The following is a 21,748-nucleotide window of genomic DNA, read 5'->3' as shown; positions in this document are numbered from 1 at the left end:
AACCAACAATGTCTCCAGAAAAGGCCTCCAAGCAATGCTCTTCAAATAAGGAAGCTTCGACCAAATCCGGCCGAACTACTGCGGCCAAAGAGTCTAATTGCTACGTTCCATTGAACTACATTCCTCGACAGGGCACAATTACGCCCTACTACCATCTCTACGCTTAGCTCTACCACCATCTTTATCTCTACATCTCTTGCGGTAAGTGGAGGTTGACTTGCATATAGATGACCCCCTGATTAGTAAGGCTACTACCATGAATGAGTGAAGAACACGATGAAGATGCAATTGATTATCAATTGGCTACCGCAATGAAAGAAGTTGAAGAAGAGAATACAGTGGATTACGAATTAGCATGAATGAAGAAGATGAAGGTACATTGATAACAAATTGGCATGAATAAGTCAAAGATACAATTCATTATGAATTGACATGAACAAGCCCAAGACACAATCCACTACAAATTGTCATGAGCAAGCCAAAGACACAATTCATTACAAATTGTCATGAACAAGCCAAAGACACAATTCATTACAAATTGTCATGAACAAGTCAAAGATACAATTGATTAAGAATTGATATGATAAAGATACAATTGATTACGAATTGGCATCAATGAAAAAAAAAATCAACTGCAATGCCACAAACGAGTGAAGAAGAAAATCAAGATACAATTGATTACACAAAAATTAGCACTTCTCCTCCTTGAGACCGTGCTTCCAGAAGATGAGGTATGGAGTGACACCGTCCTCTCGGTAGTTAAGAAGAGCAACCATGCCCTCTGGGTCCATGGACTCACCAGTGAAGAACTCGTAGTCCTTGAAGTTGGCGATGATCTTCTTGAAGTAGGTGGAGACACCCTTCTCGAAGGCGGAAACGGCATCTGGGTTGGTCTCCTGGAGCTTGGCCTTGACGGCCTTCATGTAGCCCTTCATGTAGGTCATGAAGGACTTCTTGTCGAAAGAGGTCTCCTGAAGTCGGAAGGAGTAGACAACGTTGTTGACGCTGGTAGCACCCTCCTCGAGGTCCTCACCAGCCTCCTCAGCAGATGGGTTGGCGCCAATGTCGACGTCAGCACCGGCCTTAACGGTGATCATCTGAGAAGTGACCTCGTAAACGGCGCCATCGACCTCCTTGATGTCGTAGGCGTCAGAGCACATCTCATCGCCAGAAATGATATCCTTGAAAACCAACATTTTTGATTATTTCGAATTAATTGGACCTGTTCTCAATTGGTGGAGAAGAAAGGAAAAAAATTTTTTGTTAAAAAAAGTCGATTGTTTGCCGACACCACCACACGCACACTCTCCCCTCGAAAACAAGCGCTGCTTCTGTTTTGTTTGGTCTTGGCCCACATTTTCCCTTGCCAGGGTTGGCATTATTATTTTTTTTTGTTGTTGTTGCGCACGCGTTTTTTCTTCTTCCTCCCAATCCTCGCTTGCGCAAGGCATGCCATCACCTGAAATTCACGTGATCTGGAATCACGTGCCACATACGGGCCACATGATTAACTGAATCAAAATTACTGCAGCCACACAGATTCGTATGCATGCAGCAGCCCACTTTAGGCAGCCAATCTTGACTTCCGATCCGATCGCCGCCACTGGTGTTTAGAGGGCCTTCACTCATCAATTACAAATTACGGTATTCAACGTAGTACAGTAGTTACGGTAGTACTGTACGGTAGTACACCGGTACAGAAGTACGTGGGACCAATGGGTTTGTAGAACGATGCACGTAGATCGGGGCAATGCCGTGACTTCCGACTCCCCCTCATTTTGGGGACTCCAAGTGGCGGCCCCGTCGTAGGGCCGCAAAACACCAAGAGCCGCTTAACAATACAAGAATCCAGGCGGAGAGGCTGGGCATAGACATTGGAGTAGGAATTTCAAACAGTAGAACCGTTGTGACGCAAGGTCGCTTGTGTCAGAACAGGAACAAGTGGAGGCATACCTCATCTTCAACAAGAGGAAGCGACGGTAACGAGCTACATGTGAGGCAGGGAGATATGCGGCAATGGATCATGTACATGTGGCTTAATACGTCTCCAGCAGCACCAATGGAGTTCGATCAGCTCACACGCTTGCCAATCTTGTCGAGAGTGAAATTATATAGCCAAGTGATAGCCCTGATGCAGGACCACTGCCCATACTCTCCACTTTGAATATAAATATCAAGGACTCCGCAGTGCAGTTGAGAGGCGATTTAGACCACCACTCCTACCCCCCTAGATACAGAGTGATTATCGGTAAATAAACCATGGCTAACCAAGTAGATGTAAAAGTAAGTCCTCCATTTGGTATATAAGTTTGTAGTAGTACAGTACCTAACAGAGCCGTAGACCCTTTCTGCCGAAGAACAACGGCTGTACAGGAAATATGGCAAGATCCCATCGCGGTCAGATATGTTCCATAAGAAACTACATGACCGCAAGTACTTCGATTCCGGCGACTACGCCCTCAGCCAAGCAGGACACACAGCGACCAGCGTCGTGGGCTCAAAACACCCGAACCCTGATACAATTCCTCGCGCCAATACAAGTCCCAAGTACAAGCGATAACCCCTTCCTGACGACCAAAATGCTAATGATCTTGATGAATGTAATGAATGTATACTGCTTTTTCGGACATCTCCACGTAGAGGAGCCCCATTGGTACCCCCATTTGTACCTCCAAAGTGCATTCGAGGGCCAGCCCTCGAGCTCCCGTAGCTGGGGGCCAGCCCCCAGACCCCCGTATCTTCTTCACCTAGTAACGCCGTAACAAACTCCCAACCTGGGACGGAGACATCCGTAACAGTGTGTAACAAATACCCCGTTACAGCCCAATTCTCCGCGTAGCGGAGCCCCAGGGGGGTTTGGGGGGACTGGTCCCCCCAATTACACCTAGTATAGCACTAACTGGGCCAGATCTCCGCGTAGCGGAGCTACAGGGGGGGGGGGGGGTTGGGGAGACTGGTCCCCCCTATACACATGCAGTACTGCTCTAGAGCTGGTGAGGAGTGATATCGCGAGCTTGGGAAGTTTCCGACGACACGCCAAAAAATGAGCGTAGCCGGCAAGAACCTGGAAAAGCTGACGCGGGTGGCCCTCGCGAAGCATTGGGCCGCTCCGCTGTACGTGAGACTGGCAGTCCAGCTGTACGATTCGTTTGCCCAGGAGTTGGCGCCCGAGGAGGCCGTGTGCGCCGTTCTGGCCGCGGTGGAAGGGCGGAGGACCGTTGATCTCAGCGTGCTCGAGTATCTTAGCGCGTTGGCGGGCGAGCCCCGGAGTCCTATTGGTGTCGGCGACATAGTCGCGTACCTGACGAAGCACGAGAGCCCGCTTAATGCGATGATTGTCATTCATCTGGCCAAAAAGCCGCACGTGTGGTCGGTTGACCCGCTCAGCGAGTACATTAGAGCGCTCTGCGGGTCCCAGAGAGTATATGAAGTTAAGGCTGTAGCGTTTCTGGCGATGCGGATAGCTGGGTCGGTGGATGTAGACTCTGTGCCGTTCAAGTCGGCGCTCAAGACGCTCGTTGCGGCGGTCAGGGACAAGATCGACGCGACGATGGCGGCCCAGCTCCAGGACGCGTATACTGCGGTGCTTAGCGACAGCAGGGAGGTCGCAGTGACCGACAAAGTGCGGATTAACCGTGTTTACCGGCTACTGTGGCTCGAGCGCGTCATGGACTCGTCTGACCGCATCCAGTCTGAGCCGTTTAAAGTCGAGCTGCAGCAGTTTTTGCGGCGGAGTAACGCGGCCCAAGTCATCCAGGACCTCATTGCGACGGCGTTTGACTGTTATGCTGCGGCTCTGCTGCGTAAATCGCAAACAAAGTACCTGGCGCTGTGGAAGAGCTTTATCGTCAAGCGGCTGCCTGTCGTTATCAAAGGGCTGGTTTCGACGGCTACGGTGGACTCGCTGGTGTGCCAGCCGATCCAGCAGCTCGATAGAGGGACATTGAATCTCCTGCGTATATCTGGCGGTGGCGATGCGCTCGACGAGATGTTCTCGTCGTTCCCGTCGACGACTAGCGATATCCGCCACGACTTCTTGCTGGCGTGCGCTAACCTAAATATAATTAGCAGGGAGTCCATTCAGCGCACGCTGGATCAGGAGGCAAGCTCCATAAGCGATTCAAGCGCGGCATTAGGAGAGGCGGGGTCTAGCGACATCATACTCAATGGCAACACTACATCGATAGATGACCTATTCTACAGCCTCTCGCAGGAGAATCCAGAGTACTTAAGTGCTGAAGAGAGCCTTCTGTACGCCCTGGTGTCTTCCTACGAAGATCTCGACGGTATGCGACAGGAGACGATTGCGCACAAGATTGTGACGATGGTCAATGAGTGGATTGACAGTCAGAACTCGCGGTCACTGCGGCGATTCTGCCAGTTGTTCGCTTCGCGGGCCGGGGTTCTGGATGCGCTGTTCCTGCATATCTGCCCTGTATCGCTGCTGGCTCCACTTACACAGTTGATTGAGGCGTGGAAGCAGGACGAGGATGAAATGAGCTTCCAGGACGTGTACGCCGACGTCGGGTCGATTTTGCTGTTCATTATCCTCGCATACACACGGTACGACCTGTCAGCCGAGGATCTAGGCAGCCACTCAGCGGAAATGAGCAGGCTCATCACGCAGTGTGGACAGGGAGTAGCACTTGACGAGCTGAGCAGTGACCAGCAGGATACGCTGGGTGGATGGATCCAGGCCCTGTTTGATTCTGGGGGCATCAGCGACGAGCTGATGAAGTCGTGCTCTATTAAAGACCTCATGGTGCTGACGCCGCTTATCTTCCAGCAAGCTATTTTCGCCCGGGCGCGGAACGTCATTGACTCCGAGGTGTTCAAAGGAGGCTTGGACTACTACCTCCAGCCGTTCCTTGCTCCGACGCTGGTGAGTGCATTGAGGTTCATTTCCAAGGCGCTGTGGGCGGGGCGCGATGTGGCGGTCACTCTGCAAGTGCTGAAAACTATTGTCACTGCGTTTGGCGAGCTTTCGGGCGAGTCTTCGACTTTGCTACAGATTATTCTCACCATTGTGGGCGACGAGCTGTACCAGGTAGTCAAAGAGCGCAAGCAGCCAAACGATCCGGTGGCAGACGAGGTTCTTAACGCACTACTGCCGTATGTTAAGAACCCTGAGGAGCTGTTCACCAGCCCGGGTACTGCCAACCCGGCAAGTAGTAGTAGCAGTGATGGTAGTGTGCCCAATCCCGCCGTAACTGCCGCGGCCGCCGCAGCGGCTGCCGCTGGCGTTGTCATTGGCGGCAACAACTCTGGAGTAGGCATATTTTTCGACGATCTCAAGAGTTTGGTAAGCTTCGTTGGGGCTATAAAAGACGAAGTTGTCATGCTTTCGTCGTGGATGCAGTCGGTGGACCAGGGGAGCGTCAGCGGGCCTCCATTTTACAGCTACAAGCTGCTACCTGAAGCTTTGGCGTTACTGGGGGCACGACAGGTCTTGTCAGTGTTGCTGGATGAGCTTGATCTCGCCGAGACGGCCCAGGGCATGCTTCCGTATACTTTGGATGTCGTCACGGCTATCGTCATAACCATGGACACGGTGCCCCGAGCGGTCACGAGCATGCCTTCTTCGAAAAAGCAGCCATTGGGCGGCAGCGTGTTGCACGAGCTACTTTCTCTTAGTGAGAAGGATGTCTACGCGCTACGGCAGAAGGATCCGTCTGTTCCGGAGTCAATTGTCCTGTCTAACTATCGAAAGTTGCTACAAAAAGTACAGTCCATGATGGATTATTGTTTAGTGGAGGAGACCGCCGACAAGCGTCGCTCGCTGAGTTCAGCTTCAAAGGCCAATCATGTTGACACTAGCGACAAGAAGGATAGCTCCAACCAGCCTACCAACAAGACCAACGATAACGAAAACAACAGCAATACCAACAATGAAAATAATGATAATGGCTTTGCCGGGATGGATTTCACCGAGGATCAGCTCATGGGGCTTGATGTCGGCCTTTCCGATGACCGCGGGCTGTTCGACAGCGATATGCTAATGGACATGAGCTAATGCACGCCAAGAGTTCTTCGATTTTGTATATAATAACAACCAGCATCCTCTTCAGTAACCTACCTAGGTAACGTCTCACCTACTAATGGCTCACCTAGTAACTGCTACAAGATATGAACGATAGACGACATTTCCTTTAACTAACCGGTACTGTTACCTAGCTTCTACAAGTTTTGTCGACATCTCACAGAAAATCTTTATACCTCTAGAAGATTCTACAACAACAACAACCAACCTCTTCCCTAGTCCACGGATCGCGGGTTCATTGTAAATGGCTACATAGCTTAACAAGGTGATGAACGATTGCAAAGAGCAATATCAACGGCTTTACGGTACAACTTCTACAAATCTTATGAGATCGCACCAAAAAATTAAACCAAAAGCTCTACAAATCTCAACAAGTCTCTACAGCATATCTACAGGATTCTACAAACCTCCTCCACAACCACTCTTCAAACAAACAAACTGTCGCGCAACCCAGGTAGATGGCGCCATGTCTGGCGGGTCGTGAGCCTCCAAATATCCCAACCCACTCAACGACGACACTCATCGGAAAACAGCCGCTTAAGCGAACTCTGAGCCGCTACCAGGGCTTCCGAAATCGACAGAAGCCTAATGGAGCATGAAGAAAACGCTGTCAAGAATACACCCTTTTATGGGGAACCCGATACAGCGCAACAGCCTGGACAACTTTTACATTGATCTCGAAGAGCCCCACAAGCACTATACCCCAGGGGACTCGGTCCGCGGCCACGTCGTGATACTCCTGCTCAAGCCCACCCGGGTGAGCTCCCTCAACTGCATGCTGCGTGGCCAGATCTCCATCAAGAATGCTGTCGTCAAGGGTAAGACGTCGAAGTATACCCTGTTCCAGCGCGATTCGGTGCTATGGGGCAGTGGATCAGCAGATGAGGACGTTCAGAGCCTCAGGAGTGCCGAAGACGCTAGCAATCGCAGCTCGTCCAATGGCAAAGGATCGCGACGGAGCCTTTTCCGCGTCATATCCAATCGATCTAACCGATCCCGTGACTTGGATGAGGAAAATGGTGGTGGTGATAATAATAATAATGGCAATGGTAATGAAGAAGCGATGACCCTTCCAAGAGGCGAGCATGCATTTGAATTTGAATTTGAATTGCCAAAAAAAGACGTGTATACAAGCCTGGAGTTTGAACGGGGTTCGATTTCGTATGCCATTATTGCGACCTATCAGAGAGCTGGCACTGCGGCAACCGCGGTCACTACCACGCGAACGCTGACAGTGGTGTCGCCAATAGACGTGTCGAAGCTCTCTGCGCCCAAGCCCACTTGTTTGTCGGTTGAAGTGCGCAAGAAGAAGAAGCAGCAAGGGTCGATTGTGGCCGTTTTGGAACTACCCCATCGAGGGTACCTTCGCGGCGAATCGATCCCCGTCAAGCTCTCAATTAAGCATATAAAGTCGATCCGGTCTGTGTGCGGAGTCATAGTCACCCTATCACGCATCAGCCGAGTCATCATTGAAGGGTCCGAGCCGCAGACGTTCCGTAAGGACATTACTCAGACGGTTTCGCCACTGCTGACAGACCCGGAGACCTTCACGGCCATTGTCAAGACTGCAATTCGCGTTCCGCCCGATACGTTCCCGACGACAAGGGGGCACCCCGTGGTATCGTTCCAGTACTGTCTTGAAGCGGTGGTAGACCTGGCGGGCTCGTGGGGGAACAAACAACAGCTGGATAATAACAGCGGACTGGGAATGATAGATACGGATAAGCTTGTTTCGCGGCGCGGAGTGGTCAATCTGTGGGCCGATGTGGTCATTGGCACTGATCGGTCTATCCCGTCGAGCCAGTTTATCCCTACCCCGGTTACATCGCCGATGCGGCCGAGAAGCGGTACGGCTCTAACCATGTCTTCTTCAGAGACTGCCGCATCCTATCCAAATAATCGTTATAGCGCGCCTAACCCATATCCGTTGCAATCTGCAGCGCAAGACTCGCCGAGCCCGTCGTACGCCAACGGGCGTCACCGCCATTCTCTTACCAGCTACGATGTTCCGTCTTATGAACAGACCTCGCATTCAGCTACCCAATCAGCTCTTGGTAGTTCTAACATTTCCGAGAAAGAGCGGCTGCACCAGATGGAACAGGCGTTACTGCCGTCTCAGCCGTCGGACGTGGTCCCTGAAGAAGAAGAGGAGCCTTCGGCCCCCATTGCCGATGGGGAACAGGAAGAAGACGACTTGTTTGTCACTCCTCAGGTGCGCAGGACTCACATAGCCGATAAGCGCGAGATGGAGCGTCACCGCTTGCTGCAGTTGGCGTCAGAGCCCGAGCCGGAAGACGTGCCATTATACGAAGAATCGCCTTCTGCTCCGCCTATTCGCAGAAATTCACTCGACGTAGCTGGGCTATCAGCGCCTCCTCCCGTTGATAATACCCAGCCCTCAGCTCACCCTAATGGCAATGGTCACTCAACTCCTCCCATGCATAACGGCGGACCCTCGTCTCCTGTTCACAATGACGAACCCTCTGCGCCTCCCATTCACAGTATCGAGCTCTCAGCTCCTCCCATTCACAATGATGGGCCCTCAGGTCCTGTTATTCACAATAACGAGCCCTCAGCTCCTCCTGTTGGCAATGATGAGCCATCCGTCCCTCCTAATGGCGAACCGCCTTTGGAAAGTTTGAACACTTGTAATGCTGATGAGCCTGACGATGAGGAGCCCTCTGCTCCTCCTATAGAAAATCTCAGGTTGGACTAACGATCTAATGACCTGTAACGAACTAACAATTGTACACTATTTAGAAGCAATGATACTACCACAGTACTTATTCGAGATCCCCCTTAACTTCGCGGAGATCTGGTTAATATTCCTGTAACGGGGGTTTGGGGGCAGAGCCCCCAACTACGGGAGCTCGAGGGCTGGCCCTCGAATACGCCACTACATCTAGTGTAATTGGGGGGACCAGTCCCCCCAAACCCCCCTAGGGCTCCGCTTCGCGGAGACCTGGTTGATATTTCTGTAACGGGGGTTTGTGGGCAGAGCCCCCAACTACGAGAGCTCGAGGGCTGGCCCTCGAATACACCTCACAACTAGTACTGGGGGTCCACTACGTGGAGGAGTGAGCGAGTTAAGTGAAAGGTCAACCAATATTCTATCCACACAAATAATTACAGAATAATAAAACATTACGTTACAAATAAACATTTTTATCGGGTAGCGAAGGCCTTGGTGACGACTCGCTTAAGGTTGAGCTCGGCCTTTCGCAGGTCATCGGCGGAAGCCTCCTTGATCTCCAAGGCGGCAAGGGCCTCAGAGAGGGCGTTCTCGACACGGCTTCGGTTGCCAGACTTCATCTTGGAGGCGACACCTGGGTCAGTGACGGTAGCCTCAATCTGGGAGACGTAGGACTCCAAGTGCTGCTTGGCCTCGTGTCGCTTGGAGAAGGCCTCATCCTGAGCCTTGAACTGCTCAGCCTCGGAGACCATCTTCTCAATGTCATCGGAGGTGAGCTTACCAACAGCGTTGGAGATGGTGATGTTGGCGGATCGGCCGGTGGACTTCTCAACGGCAGTGACCTTGAGGATACCGTTGGCGTCAACCTCGAAGATGGCCTCGAGAACTGGCTCACCAGCTCGCAATGGTGGAATGCCCTTGAGGTCGAACTCACCGAGCAGAGTGTTCTCGGCACAGTTGACTCGCTCACCCTGGTAGACTGGGAACTGGACGGTGGTCTGGTGGTCCTCGACGGTGGTGAAGGTTCGTCGCTTGAGGGTTGGCACGGTGGTGTTTCGTGGCACAACTGGGGCGAAGATGTTGCCCTCCATGGCAACACCAAGGGAAAGTGGGACAACGTCCAACAGCAGAAGGTCCTGGGTCTCCTCAGAGGTGGCCTGGCCGGTCAGGATAGCACCCTGGACAGCGGCACCGTAGGCAACGGCCTCATCTGGGTTGATGGACTTCTCGAGCTGCTTACCGTCAAAGAAGTCGGAGAGCATCTTCTGGATCTTTGGAATTCGGGTGGAACCACCAACAAGGACAACCTCGTCGACCTTGGACTTGTCAATGCCAGCGTCCTTGAGGACCTGGGCGACCGGCTCAAGGGTGGACTTGAACAGAGCGTCGTTGATGGCCTCGAATCGGGCTCGGGTGATGGTGACCGAGAAGTCCTCACCCTGGGCAAGCGAGTCGACCTCGGCGGTGGTCTGGGTGACAGAGGACAGGGATCGCTTGGCTCGCTCGGCGGCAGTTCGCAGTCGTCGCAGAGCTCGGGCGTCGTCCGAGATGTCGGCACCAGTCTTCTTCTTGAACTCGCCCTTGAAGAACTCGAGCAGGTTGGTGTCGAAGTCCTGACCACCCAAGTGGGTGTCACCAGCAGTAGCCTTGACGGTGAAGACACCGCCCTGGATCAGCAGGAGGGAAACATCGAAAGTACCACCACCAAGATCGAAAATGAGAACGTGCTTCTCCTCCTCGGTCTTGCCAGCGCCAAGACCGTAGGCAATGGCGGCGGCGGTTGGCTCGTTGATGATTCGCAGAACGTTGAGGCCAGCAATGGCACCGGCGTCCTTGGTAGCCTGTCGCTGGGCGTCGTTGAAGTAGGCTGGGACGGTGACGACAGCCTTCTCAACCTTCTTGCCAATCTTGGCCTCGGCGATCTCCTTCATCTTGGTGAGGACCATGGAGGAAATCTCCTGTGGGGAGAAGGTCTTGGTCTCGTTCAGGTACTGGACCTCGATGAGTGGGGCACCGTTGTTGTCAACAACCTTGAATGGCCACGACTTGATGTCCTTCTGGACGGACTCGTCGTCAAATCGTCGACCAATAAGTCGCTTGGCGTCGAAAACAGTGTTAGTTGGGTTCAGGGCGGCCTGGTTCTTAGCGGCATCACCAATGAGTCGCTCCTTGTCAGAGAAAGCAACGAACGATGGGGTAACTCGGTTACCCTGCTCGTTGGCAATGATCTCGACAGCGCTGTCGTAGGTAGCAACGCAAGAGTAGGTAGTACCCAAATCGATACCAATGGCACCTGGGAAAGTTCCGTCACCAGCAGACATTCTAGTTTTTTGTTAGTTCTGACATTATTCCGGTTGTCTCCAGCAAGTACTTACTTTGTTATATTTTTTTTTAAAAAAAGAAGGGTGTGAAGAAGGAAAAATTGGTGCTCCACCTCTCGATTTATATTTCAAAAAAAAATTTCACGGCGATTGGCGCGCCGCATTGAAAAAAAATTTTTTCAGCCAATTAAGTTAACAACGAATCAAGTTGCGTCAGATAAGAGAGCCGCACGTCATGAACCATTAACCCGGTACTCATACCAGCAGCATCTTTGAATGGTTGAAGGATCCAAATAGTTTACGGGTTTATTTTTATTGAGCTTTCGTAGTTCTTTTTTAATTTAATTCTAACTATTAATGAAAATTCTATATCGGCTCTTTCGCCTATGCCGTGATCACAATGATTCAAATCATGGATCATGGTGTCTTTGTACGGCAATACAGCCCCGTAGGACGTGCATTTACGTACCCCGTACTAAGTGCTAAGTACTGCTAACAGTTATAGCTAGTTCCTCATATTAAGCATAGTAATAATAATGGAGCTGTTACGTTTGGTTAAGCAGGAATGGCTATTCGTTTAGTCGATGGTTCTACTACCAAAGTCTTTGCTGATACACGGTAGTTGGTACGATGGTATTATCTACGGGGTAGATGATGGGTAATTGAGAGCATGTACTAATCGGTATTACTCCTACTGATAATCAATAGATATAACAGAAAAAAGTCGTTAGCACAGTAATAGTACCGCAGCAGCAGTCATTGCTAACGTAGCCTTCGCACCGTAACAGTTTCAACACTGACTTGACCAGTTATCAGTCATAGTCAACCGTCCACTTTCTCCTGGGGTTCCACCCCAGACCCCGTAGTAGGGGGGCTCTGCCCCCCAAACCCCCCGTTACTATTTTAGTTCCTCAGTTCCAAGATAGGAGAAGAAAGGGGGGTTTGGGGGGCAGAGCCCCCCAAGTAACGGGGTCTGGGGCAGCGCCCCAGGAATTCAATTGAGGTCCATTGTGTGTCCCGGCAGTCGAAGAAGTACCAATCATAGTAGTGCTAATAGTCGATAATAATGCAAAGCACTAAACCCAACAGAACACCAGTCGGTCCAATGACTGAAATGATTGAGAACACGTGCATCTTCCGCAATGGTTTAGTTATAATGATTGCAGACAAGCCCCCCGGCAACACAGGCATCTTCTGCAATGGCCATTGCACGCCGCCACGCCGGTCGCGACGCCGTGGCATAATCAATCATATTCAACCTGCACCGCTTGTTATCAATCAGCAGAAACATCAGCGCCTTGGAATAGCTCGTCTGGAACTTCCCCGACATGGGATCCGTCAGCTCATCCAACGAAGTCAAATGCTTATCAATATCGGCCAACAAATCGTACTCAACAAAAAAATCAAAAAGCCCGTGATGGATAAACGAAAGCATAAACGGACTGTCTATCTCACGCAGAAAAAACGCATTGGCCTCGCCCCGCCCGAGCATTTGAATAAACGACAACGCCTCCTTACGATAAACCCCCTCCTCGTCTGACGCCCGGGTCGCCGAGTCCAGACTTTCAAACATACCATCCATAATGGCTTCAACAGTCTTGTCGTCGACAATGTGAACCCGCGAATCCGTCGGCTCTTCCTGGATCAGACCATACAGGACTGCGAGACCGCTTCGACGGTCCTGCACAATAGGACTGCGCAGGTTCTGCCGCACGAGTCCAATTGCCTCAGAGTTACTGAGGTAGAACTGCTTGAGCAGCTTAACCGCGCTGTATTGGATATCTGGGCCACCGTCGCTATAGAACTTGTCCAGCGCATCAACAGGGATCTGTCGCTTCGACGTTACTGGCGGTTCGGGCTCCTCTGGTTCTTCAGCCTTACGGAACCTCCGCGACCCAGAGTTCCACCACTCCACCTGGGACAGCAGAACGCTCTCAGCGCTGTAAGTGATGCCAATCCCTATCAAAATCAGCAGCTCCCGGTCGCGAATTACCTCCAGTATGCCCATCCCCCATATGCCTGTAGTAAGTTGGTGAGAGGATCACTTCGCGCTCGCGGTGGGATATACAGCTCAGCCGCATATCTTGCGGCTGACACAACTACACTCTTCTCGAATGCCCACACATAATACGTGCAATTGGGGGGACCAGTCCCCCCAAACCCCCCTGAGGCTCCGCTTCGCGGAGGTATTTGCCGATCGAGCGTGCCGTGGATATGTTGGAAGGCTCCGAGGTACTGCGGCTGTTGTAGGTCAATGTAGCTGTTGCCATGTTTTGTAACACATTGCAACGGCTATTGTCACAGGTTGGGAGTTTGTAACAAACTGTTACAAGATGCTGTAACGGGAGTTTGTAAAGTGACCCAACGCATAATTTACGCGGACTGAAAATTTTGAAAAGAATCATTATATCAGCGAAAAAAACATTATTACCAATTCAAAGCACGTTTAGACCGCAGCAAAATTGGAGTACCAGAAAGATTTGATAACTGCGTCCCGACTCCCTTAGCTAGTGATCCAACGCGTTAAACTGTTAATCTCATCTGTGGCTCTCCATATACAATCCATATAGACATTCTACCTCTGGCCCATCGTTAACCAATGTACAGCCCCCTTTCCAATCAATTATGTGCAATAATAAGTACTTATTATAATCGACCCGATGTTGAGGGGCGCGTTGGGGCGCGCCGATCGCTAATTTAAATTGAAAAGTTTCGCGTTCAAAACGCGTCACATTACACCAAACATATATACGAAAATGACCGTCGCTGCTTTAGAAATCAAGTTCTTGTCGCCAGACGCGAAGGCTCCAACCCGAGGATCCGCGTTTGCTGCCGGCTACGACATGTACAGGTATGCTTTTCCACTAAAGAAAAAAAAAACAACAAACTAACAAGATAGCTCCTCTTCGGTCGAGATCCCAGCTCACGGCCGGGCTCTGGTCCCCACTGGCATCTCCATGGCCATTCCAGAGGGTACCTACGGTCGAGTGGCCCCGCGAAGCGGTCTTGCCGTTAAGCACGGTATCCAGACTGGCGCGGGTGTCATTGACTCCGATTACCGGGGCGAGGTCCGAGTTCTTCTATTCAACCACTCGGACGACGCTTATCGTATTGAGAAGGGTGATCGAATCGCCCAGCTCATTCTCGAGCAGATTGTCAACCCAGAGGTCCAGGTCGTTGAGACCCTTTCCGAGACCGTGCGAGGCGCCGGCGGTTTTGGCTCTACTGGTTACAACTAATTATTTATCGGCATCCCTCTAACGAATCATGTAATAAAATGAACACTCTACCCATCTGCCACTCTAGCGGATCATCTACCCATCTTTCACTCTAGTGGATCATCTACCCATCTTTCACTCTAGTGGATCATCTACCCATCTTTCACTCTAGCGAATCATGTAGTAATATGCACTGCACACATCCGTCCACTCTAACGAATCATAATAAATGCACTTTAACCATCTATAAAGGCGCTCTGCCCATATATTACAGACAATCGACCCCTCTAGTCCTTTCAGTGGCTTCCCCCTCCCCTAGCTCTGGAGAATTGAAATGATCTAATGGATAAAATCTAGTATACTAATGAACGACGCTCACAGCTGGGAGGAGGTCTGATAAATATAACTGTACAAAATGGAAATATTTAACCGGGCTCTTAAGCCTGCTTCTTTTCAGAAGGCTGGGTGCTATTGCTCTCCTCTTTCCCGGCCTTCTCTGCAGTCTCCTCGCTCTTTGCAGCAGCCTGCGGCTCCTGCTTCGAGGTTGGCGCCTGCTTAGAGGTTGGCTCCTGCTTAGAGGTTGGCGGAACCTCAATAGTCTGATCGGCATCCTCGTCAAGGCTGATAGTGTCCTTGACCTGGATAATATGCCCACTCTGAGCCTCCTCCTTGTTCTCGTCATGAATGAGCTCCTGCTGCTCCTTGATCACCTCGAGTCGCTGCTTGTTGGTGGCAGCCTCAGAGGACACCTCGAGCTCAGCCTCGTGGTACAGCTCCTCCGGCAGGGCGCTCAAAACAGCCTGAATACCCTCATAGTGCGAGTCCAGGGTCTCCGCCTCACCATAAGTGAAGGCACTAGACAGAATCAGCAGCGTCGAAGGAACCTTCTGGTGCAATCTCAACTCCAACCAGTTAGACAGGTCGTCTCGCAGCTGGCCCGGAGAAATACCGTACGTCTTGATACCTCGCGACGAGCAGGCGGTCTGGAGTTCAGGAACCGACAAGGACTCAACACCCTCGTAGTCAATGAACCGATCATCCCGCTTGATCTGCCGCATCTTGTATCGGATGCTGTATCGCAACATAACATTGGTGCCAAAAGTCTGCAGATTCATGTACTTCGCCATGGCCACCAATTGCGGCCGAGAAAGGTTGTCCAGCACAATGTCGTCCTTGAACAGCCGAGCCACCGAAATGAGCAACTCCCGAGAAGGCTCCTGGTCCCCGGATCGCACCTGCTTGAAGAAAGTAGTAAACTCCTCCCGCTGGGCTGGAGACACCTGGGCAATTGGGAATGACATGCCGCTCTCGTTGACAGTCTGCCTCAGGAACTGCGACACATTGCCTCGCACCTTTCGCAGCTTCTTCGTCTTGGCCTCCCGGTCCTTACCCGACTCATAGGTCGACGGAAGCATGTTTGGGAACAACTTGAGCGCTACAGGGAGCAACAGCTCAGCAAACGGCACAATTACAAACATGGAGAACGGAACGAGCCGCACAATGTCCGACACAGTTCGCTTCAACTGCCGATGCTCTCGCCGCGTCAGCTCGTAACCAGCAGCCATCTTAGCGGCCAGCTTGGTCGACACCTTGAGCTCGTACCCGAGCAGTTTGGTGCCGTCCCAGTAGTGCTGGGCCTCGTGCTTGACCTTCTCCCACAGCGTCATCTTTGGCTTTTTCTCCTCAGTCGGAATCGGCTTCGTTTCGGCACTACCAGCGGTTCCCGGAGCTGCGTCGGTCTTGACAACCCGCTGCTCGGCGTGACCCTTCTGTGGGAGGTTCTTGTCGGGCTGGCCCTGGGTCGACTGGAACCGCCGTTGGGCATGGATCCCAACGTAATTGGGGCTCGCAATGCCCTTGAATTGGGCAGGTCGCAGCACTCGCCGGGCGCCTGTAAGCAGCAGACCCCGTCCTACCAGTAATCGAGGCATCCCGCCCCGTATAGCCTGAATTGTCGCCATTTTTTCGCACCCAATTTCGCTAATCGGTCTGGTTTGGGTGGTGGTGGTGGATAAAGAGAATCCCAACCGGATCACCGAAGAGTTTTGGGGTCTCGCGGGCCGCCACACTTCCCCCCGGCCGAGGGACTTGTACTCATCCTACTGTCATCCACCATTCAAGCGCCTATTGTGCATTGCTCGATCCATTGGTACATTGCTCGATCCATTTGTTTAGTCCACCATAGATTTGATAAATTGTAGTCCCTGTTTGACCGGGGTTAGTTAGTTTCTTTCCCGGCATTTTAAAAAAAGACTCGGCCCAATCACAGGCGACACATTACGCCCTGCAGATTGGTGCTGCGGCCCTAGTGTATCGCCATGAAACGGCCGACGAAACTCGGATTAATTGCTGGGGCGCTGCCCCAGACCCCGTAGTAGGGGGGCCAGCCCCCCTTAAACCCCCCGTTTTACCAGAGTGATGAGCCGCTTTCGGTGCGGCGCAAGTTCACTTGTTCAAAACAGGCTGGACAGGATACTTGTAAGTTTTTCTGATTTCATCTACGGATATTAAGCAGATCGATTGGTCAATAGACGATAGCTATTCAGCCAGTCACGTCCAATAGCGAGGGCCCCCCGTTACAGAGCCTCTGTGGTCGGTTCGGTGAGCGCGCGAGCAACTTAACTTGATTCGGTTTTTTTTTTCAAACTACTTAATCAAGATATCACATGACCGACAATCCTTTTTCAGTGTGAAATTTGATAAAAAAAATTTGGATCCAACGATACGATAGCGATGGTGAAGCGAAAAGCCCAGGACCCGGAGACGGGCAGAGAGAAGAAGGTCGTAAAGAGCCTGGCAGACTTGGAGTCCGAAGATGAGAGCGAGGTCCAATCTGGATCAAGCTCTTCAGAGGAGTCTGTGTCAGAGGCTAGCGACGACGAAGAAGTGGAGGAAATGGAGGTAGACGGCGATAACGGTACTAAACAAGAGTCCGAGAAACCCCAGAAGCCTCAGAAACACAACTTGACTGCGGAGGAGGTCAAGGTTGCTCGAGAAACCTCCGAACTGTTCAAATCGAACGTGTTCAAGCTACAGATCGACGAGCTGATGCAGGAGATCCGGCTCTCCAAGAAGGACACAGAGTCAATTGACAAGATGCTGTACCGGGTTAACGAAATCCTGAGTAGCGTGGGCGACAACCGTAAGCAGTACAGTCTCAGTGAGGCGGAGAAGCTGTTCAAGGAGTCGAAGGACCACAAGATTTCGATCCCGTTCCCAGACCCCAAGCCGCCAAAGGAGGCCAATTACAAGTTCGCATTCTTCAAGCCTTACAACGTGACCGTCACTGGCAGCTACGCGCTCAAGACGGCTGTCCATCAGCCTGAAGGCGTCGAAGTCGACCTGCTCGTATACATGCCCGCAGCCATGTTCCAGGAAAAGGACTACTTGAATTATAGATACTTCTACAAGCGGGCGTTCTACTTGGCGTGCGTAGCCCGGGAACTGAGCCGCAGCAAGCTCCCTCTGGACCTGTCTTATGCATACTTCAAGGACGACGCTCTGCGCCCGGTGTTGAAGCTGACTCCGAGCGATGGCGCGTACTGCATTAATGTACACCTCGGCTTAGAGCCCAATTCTGACCTGTTCAAGACGTCCAGGCTTTCTCCAGACCGAAACTGCCTGCGAACCCATGCCGACAGTACGAAAGAGCAGCCAGCGACGCCGCTCTACAACTCTACTTTCCTGTCAGAGCTCGCGTACGAGCCGTACTTGAAATACCTCCTCAGAGCCAGCCGAGTTTGCGCTGGGTTCACCGAGGCGTGCCAGTTGGGGCGGCTCTGGTTGCGACAACGTGGATTCGGCTCTTCTCTGCGCAATGGCGGCTTTGGCCATTTTGAGTGGGCTATGCTCATGGCTAGCTTGGTTCTCGGGCAAACCAAGGTCCTGTCCCAAGGCTATTCCAGTTACCAGCTGTTCAAGGCTACTCTGCGTTTCTTGGCCACTGGCTTCCCCGCCCAGATAATCTCCTTCTCAACTCAAAGCGGTGCTCCTACTAAGGTCAACGACAAGGACAGTGCACTTGACTTTGAAAGTTTGGGTCCGGTCGCTCCAGCCGCCCTGCTCTACGATAGAGAACTCAACACTAACATTTTGTACAAAGTTTCTCAGTGGTCTGCAGGACTCCTGAAGCACGAGGCAGCAATTACAACCGATCTCCTCGCTGATGTCGTTGTCGACCGATTCGAGTCCATCTTCTTGCGGGACCTCACTGCGCCCCACCTGCGTTTCGATACCCATTTCTCAGTATCTTACAAGGTGGGCCTATTTGTGCCTTCCGACAAGGTTAGGTTTGCATCCTACCGCCACTACTTTGTTGAAAAGCTCTACCGGGCCCTGTCAAGAGGGTTCGGCGATCGAATTAAGCAAATAGCGTTCAAGGATGTACCCTCTAAGGAATGGGCTGTGAGCAAGCGGAAGCCCTCGGACACGCCCGCCACCAACGAGATTCTGGTCGGCCTTATCTTGGACCCCCAGGAGTGCGATAAGCTCATCACCCACGGCCCATCCGCAGACGATGAGGAAGAAGCTACCCGATTCCAACAGTTCTGGGGTAAGATTAGCGAGCTGAGACGGTTCCAGGACGGACGAATCGCAGAATCTGTGGTCTGGACCGCCTCTCCTAGCCAGCCAATCGTCCACTCAATTGCGGAGCACTTGCTTGACCGGCATTTCAAGGACTCTGAGCCAACGATTGAGTTCCACACTGTTAAGCTCATTGAAAACTATCTGCCGCTCGCCCCTCTGCCTCAGGCAAAACAGTCTTCGCTGGCGAGCAATGCGCTTTTCCAGGCCAAGTACAGCTCGTTCTTGAAGCTTCAGACGAAGATCCAGGCGTTGAAGGAGCTTCCGCTGCAGGTCCGATCCGTCCAGCCAACTTCTGCGTCCTTGCGGTTTACCTCGCTGCACCAGCCGGTTCCATTTGATCTCAAGTCCGATGATGCAGTGGGCAGTGGTGTGATTGAATTCGAGACTTCTAACAGATGGCCAGACGAACTTGCAGCTCTGGAAAAGACCAAGATTGCATTCCTCCTCAAGTTGAGCGAACAGCTTGAAAAAAGCGACAAGGAGTACACTGCCTTTGTTGGTGTTGAAGACCACAACTCGATCTCTGAACTCCAAATTGGATTTTTGCAGGTCCAGACTCCAGATGGGTACATTTTTAAGCTGAGAGTGGCTACTGATCGTGACGAGCTACTGTACAACCGTATTGAACCTCTTGATTCGGACCGTATCATTGAGTACAAGCGGAATTATAACGGTGCTGTTTTGCACAACCGAACCATTCACCGCCTTGCACTTAGATTCCCCTACTACTCTTCGTCAGCCCGGTTGCTAAAGCGGTGGTTCAGTGCTCATTTGCTCTGTGGCCAAATCAGCGAGGAAGCAATTGAGCTCATCGCCCTCAAGCCATTCTTGGATTCTGCACCATATCTGCCCCCTGCTTCTGCGTCTGCTGCCTTCTACCGAGCCATCGATTACCTATCCCGCTGGGATTGGCGAAGTGAAGCCCTGGTACTTGACGTAGAGAAGGCGCAGGACGTTGCCCGAGATGATGCTTCCTCCGCTCTCACTGCCGTTGAGGGCATCGACATGGACATGAAGACGCATCAAGATCTTATTGCAGCATTCAATAAGCACCGATCTACGGATCCATTATTTACCCATGCTCCTCTATTTATTGGAACTGTTGTCGACATCACTGGTACTCTTTGGTCTCAGGTTATTCCGAAGGGTGAAGTCGGACGTGTGGCCTGTTCAAGAATGACTGCTCTCTCGCGAGCGGTCAAGGAAATGGCAAACAGCTCACGCAGCAGCAATATCGATATGTTCTTTGCTGCATCGTTGTCGGATTACCATTTCGTTATTCACACTAATGACCCCCACGGCGTTGACGAGTCTAAGTCAAAGTACAAGAACCTGATGATTTCGCAGTCATTCCCAGAACTCGAAGAATGCGTTGATGTAACTGCAGATGTTGTTGACCGATTCAGCCAAGACCTGGTTAGAAGATACCGAGATGCTATGGTTCTGTTCTATTCCAAGGGATATTCGGCTTCAAGACGACCCAAAAAGAATGTCATCTGTGGCATTTGGCACAAGAATGTCTTGGAACCAAGGAAGTTCAAGGTCAACATTGACTACAACATAGCTCCGACTGAGAATGGGGAAGTATGTGTCAATAAGGATGCAATTCTTGAAGAGATTAAGAGAATGGGCGGTGATTTAGTGAGCGACATTGTTCAAAACTAAGCTAATGCTTGCACTATAATGTATAGATATATGAAATATTTTCACCAGAACGTCAAGAAATGCCTCTACAGTAGTTTCAAAGTCCTCGCTGGTGCACATTATTTTAGACAACTGGTCAAATTTGTGTAACGTGCGACATACAGGTTCGCTTCTATGTCATTAGTGTATAGCGATAATTTACCATTAACTGATGTAAGAAGACTTAAAAGATATATACAGTATGCACACGTATATACATGCGCCCCTAATATGCATCGATTGGTTGCATATAATACACAATCGCAACTGTAAGTTTGACATATGCATGCGTACAATGCGTGTATGCAAGAATGTTCCATCACATGTATACCTAGGCTGCAGTATTTATGTCTAAGATTTATGCGATATTAATAAACAATTAATTAATAAATTTATGCGGCAGGAGCCGCAGGCGCCGCACAGATATGTGCGGCTCATGCAGAAAAGTCTCAGATTTTATGCATGCATGCATGCAAAAAAGGAGCTACAACACTCGCTGTTCCCGCGTTGTCTCCAACCGCGGTACTTGGACGAGCTCTCAGGTGCTTAACTGCTGCCGATCGAACGAGAGACGGTGTTGCCACCTGGATATGGTCGTAGCTAGCTGCTGGTTCCGCGGATTGAACGCGGGGCCTTCAGATCTTCAGTCTGACGCTCTCCCAACTGAGCTAAACCAGCTTCTAGAATTGTGTGATCGGCGACGATCTGAGACACACAAAAAATAAAGTTCAGATTATATTTGCTTTTTCTAACATCTCTTTAATCCTGTTTTTTCAGTCGTTTTTAAGGTCTTCTGGCCCCAATGCTGTGGACAGAGCACGACAAGTGCCTTATCAAACTAATGCGATTGGCTTTTCTCCCTTAGCTTGCTCCTGAATGGTACCCGGTTAGAAATTTGCGAAAAATCGCGAAAAGTCGAGCCGTTGTTTTCATATAATGCTTATTCCAGATGCTTTAATTTGTTGAGACATCTACAATAGGGTGAGAGAGGCCGGTACGTTTGCGGGGCCAGCGAGCGGCAAAGGAAGTCGGTGCCGTCTGAAATAAAGGCTCAATCGATGCGTTTTCCTGAATGAATCGTAATAATAATAATATATCTTGATTATAGTCTGAGCTAACGCTAAGGAAGACTGTGTCTAAACATTGGGCTTCAACAGCCGGCTCAATATAAACATTAAAATAAATCAATGGCAGAACATTAAGTAGC

At 51.0% G+C, this 21,748-nt stretch overlaps 9 protein-coding genes and 2 non-coding genes across 11 annotated transcripts; 5 read left to right on the top strand and 6 right to left on the bottom strand.

Moving 5' to 3' along the window:
- Positions 1-689: 689 nt before the first annotated feature.
- Positions 690-1,196, bottom strand: TMA19 (Tma19p; the record flags this gene model as incomplete). The annotated part of the gene is made up of 1 exon (XM_076687886.1): positions 690-1,196. The coding sequence occupies one exon, from the start codon at positions 1,194-1,196 to the stop codon at positions 690-692; it is 507 nt and encodes a 168-aa protein (XP_076537887.1).
- Positions 1,197-2,259: 1,063 nt separating this feature from the next.
- TRVA0_084S00276 (uncharacterized protein) lies at positions 2,260-2,560 on the top strand (the record flags this gene model as incomplete). The annotated part of the gene is made up of 2 exons (XM_076687885.1): positions 2,260-2,283; positions 2,342-2,560. 2 exons carry the CDS (start codon positions 2,260-2,262, stop codon positions 2,558-2,560), a joined length of 243 nt encoding a protein of 80 aa, XP_076537886.1.
- A 483-nt stretch (positions 2,561-3,043) lies between these two features.
- On the top strand, positions 3,044-6,013 carry NUT1 (Nut1p; the record flags this gene model as incomplete). The annotated part of the gene is made up of 1 exon (XM_076687884.1): positions 3,044-6,013. One exon carries the CDS (start codon positions 3,044-3,046, stop codon positions 6,011-6,013), a length of 2,970 nt encoding a protein of 989 aa, XP_076537885.1.
- Positions 6,014-6,668: 655 nt separating this feature from the next.
- Positions 6,669-8,756, top strand: RIM8 (Rim8p; the record flags this gene model as incomplete). Its single annotated transcript, XM_076687883.1, has 1 exon — positions 6,669-8,756. One exon carries the CDS (start codon positions 6,669-6,671, stop codon positions 8,754-8,756), a length of 2,088 nt encoding a protein of 695 aa, XP_076537884.1.
- A 449-nt stretch (positions 8,757-9,205) lies between these two features.
- SSB2 (ribosome-associated molecular chaperone Ssb2p) lies at positions 9,206-11,116 on the bottom strand (the record flags this gene model as incomplete). Its single annotated transcript, XM_076687882.1, has 2 exons — positions 11,108-11,116; positions 9,206-11,054 (listed from the first exon to the last, which is right to left on the bottom strand). Exon 2 carries the CDS (start codon positions 11,051-11,053, stop codon positions 9,206-9,208), a length of 1,848 nt encoding a protein of 615 aa, XP_076537883.1. The 5' UTR covers position 11,054; positions 11,108-11,116.
- A 1,084-nt stretch (positions 11,117-12,200) lies between these two features.
- Positions 12,201-13,061, bottom strand: TRVA0_084S00188 (uncharacterized protein; the record flags this gene model as incomplete). The annotated part of the gene is made up of 1 exon (XM_076687881.1): positions 12,201-13,061. The coding sequence occupies one exon, from the start codon at positions 13,059-13,061 to the stop codon at positions 12,201-12,203; it is 861 nt and encodes a 286-aa protein (XP_076537882.1).
- Positions 13,062-13,809: 748 nt separating this feature from the next.
- On the top strand, positions 13,810-14,292 carry DUT1 (bifunctional dITP/dUTP diphosphatase; the record flags this gene model as incomplete). Its single annotated transcript, XM_076687880.1, has 2 exons — positions 13,810-13,904; positions 13,953-14,292. The coding sequence occupies 2 exons, from the start codon at positions 13,810-13,812 to the stop codon at positions 14,290-14,292; spliced, it is 435 nt and encodes a 144-aa protein (XP_076537881.1).
- Positions 14,293-14,708: 416 nt separating this feature from the next.
- YLH47 (LETM1/MDM38 family protein) lies at positions 14,709-16,232 on the bottom strand (the record flags this gene model as incomplete). The annotated part of the gene is made up of 1 exon (XM_076687879.1): positions 14,709-16,232. One exon carries the CDS (start codon positions 16,230-16,232, stop codon positions 14,709-14,711), a length of 1,524 nt encoding a protein of 507 aa, XP_076537880.1.
- Positions 16,233-17,004: 772 nt separating this feature from the next.
- On the top strand, positions 17,005-20,523 carry UTP22 (rRNA-processing protein UTP22; the record flags this gene model as incomplete). The annotated part of the gene is made up of 1 exon (XM_076687878.1): positions 17,005-20,523. The coding sequence occupies one exon, from the start codon at positions 17,005-17,007 to the stop codon at positions 20,521-20,523; it is 3,519 nt and encodes a 1,172-aa protein (XP_076537879.1).
- A 502-nt stretch (positions 20,524-21,025) lies between these two features.
- TRVA0_084S00111 lies at positions 21,026-21,144 on the bottom strand. Its single transcript, XR_013062109.1, has one exon. It is a non-coding gene; the product is annotated as a ribosomal RNA (ribosomal RNA).
- Positions 21,145-21,146: 2 nt separating this feature from the next.
- On the bottom strand, positions 21,147-21,219 carry tRNA-Phe(GAA). The gene has a single exon. It is a non-coding gene; the product is annotated as a tRNA-Phe (tRNA).
- Positions 21,220-21,748: the final 529 nt, after the last annotated feature.

Source organism: Trichomonascus vanleenenianus, assembly GCF_965637985.1.
Source record: "Trichomonascus vanleenenianus strain CLIB 3782 genome assembly, contig: TRVA0_084S, whole genome shotgun sequence".
Lineage (NCBI taxonomy): Eukaryota > Fungi > Ascomycota > Dipodascomycetes > Dipodascales > Trichomonascaceae > Blastobotrys > Blastobotrys vanleenenianus.
Note: the sequence above shows the minus strand (reverse complement) of the source record. Positions and strands in the feature narration are given on the sequence as shown.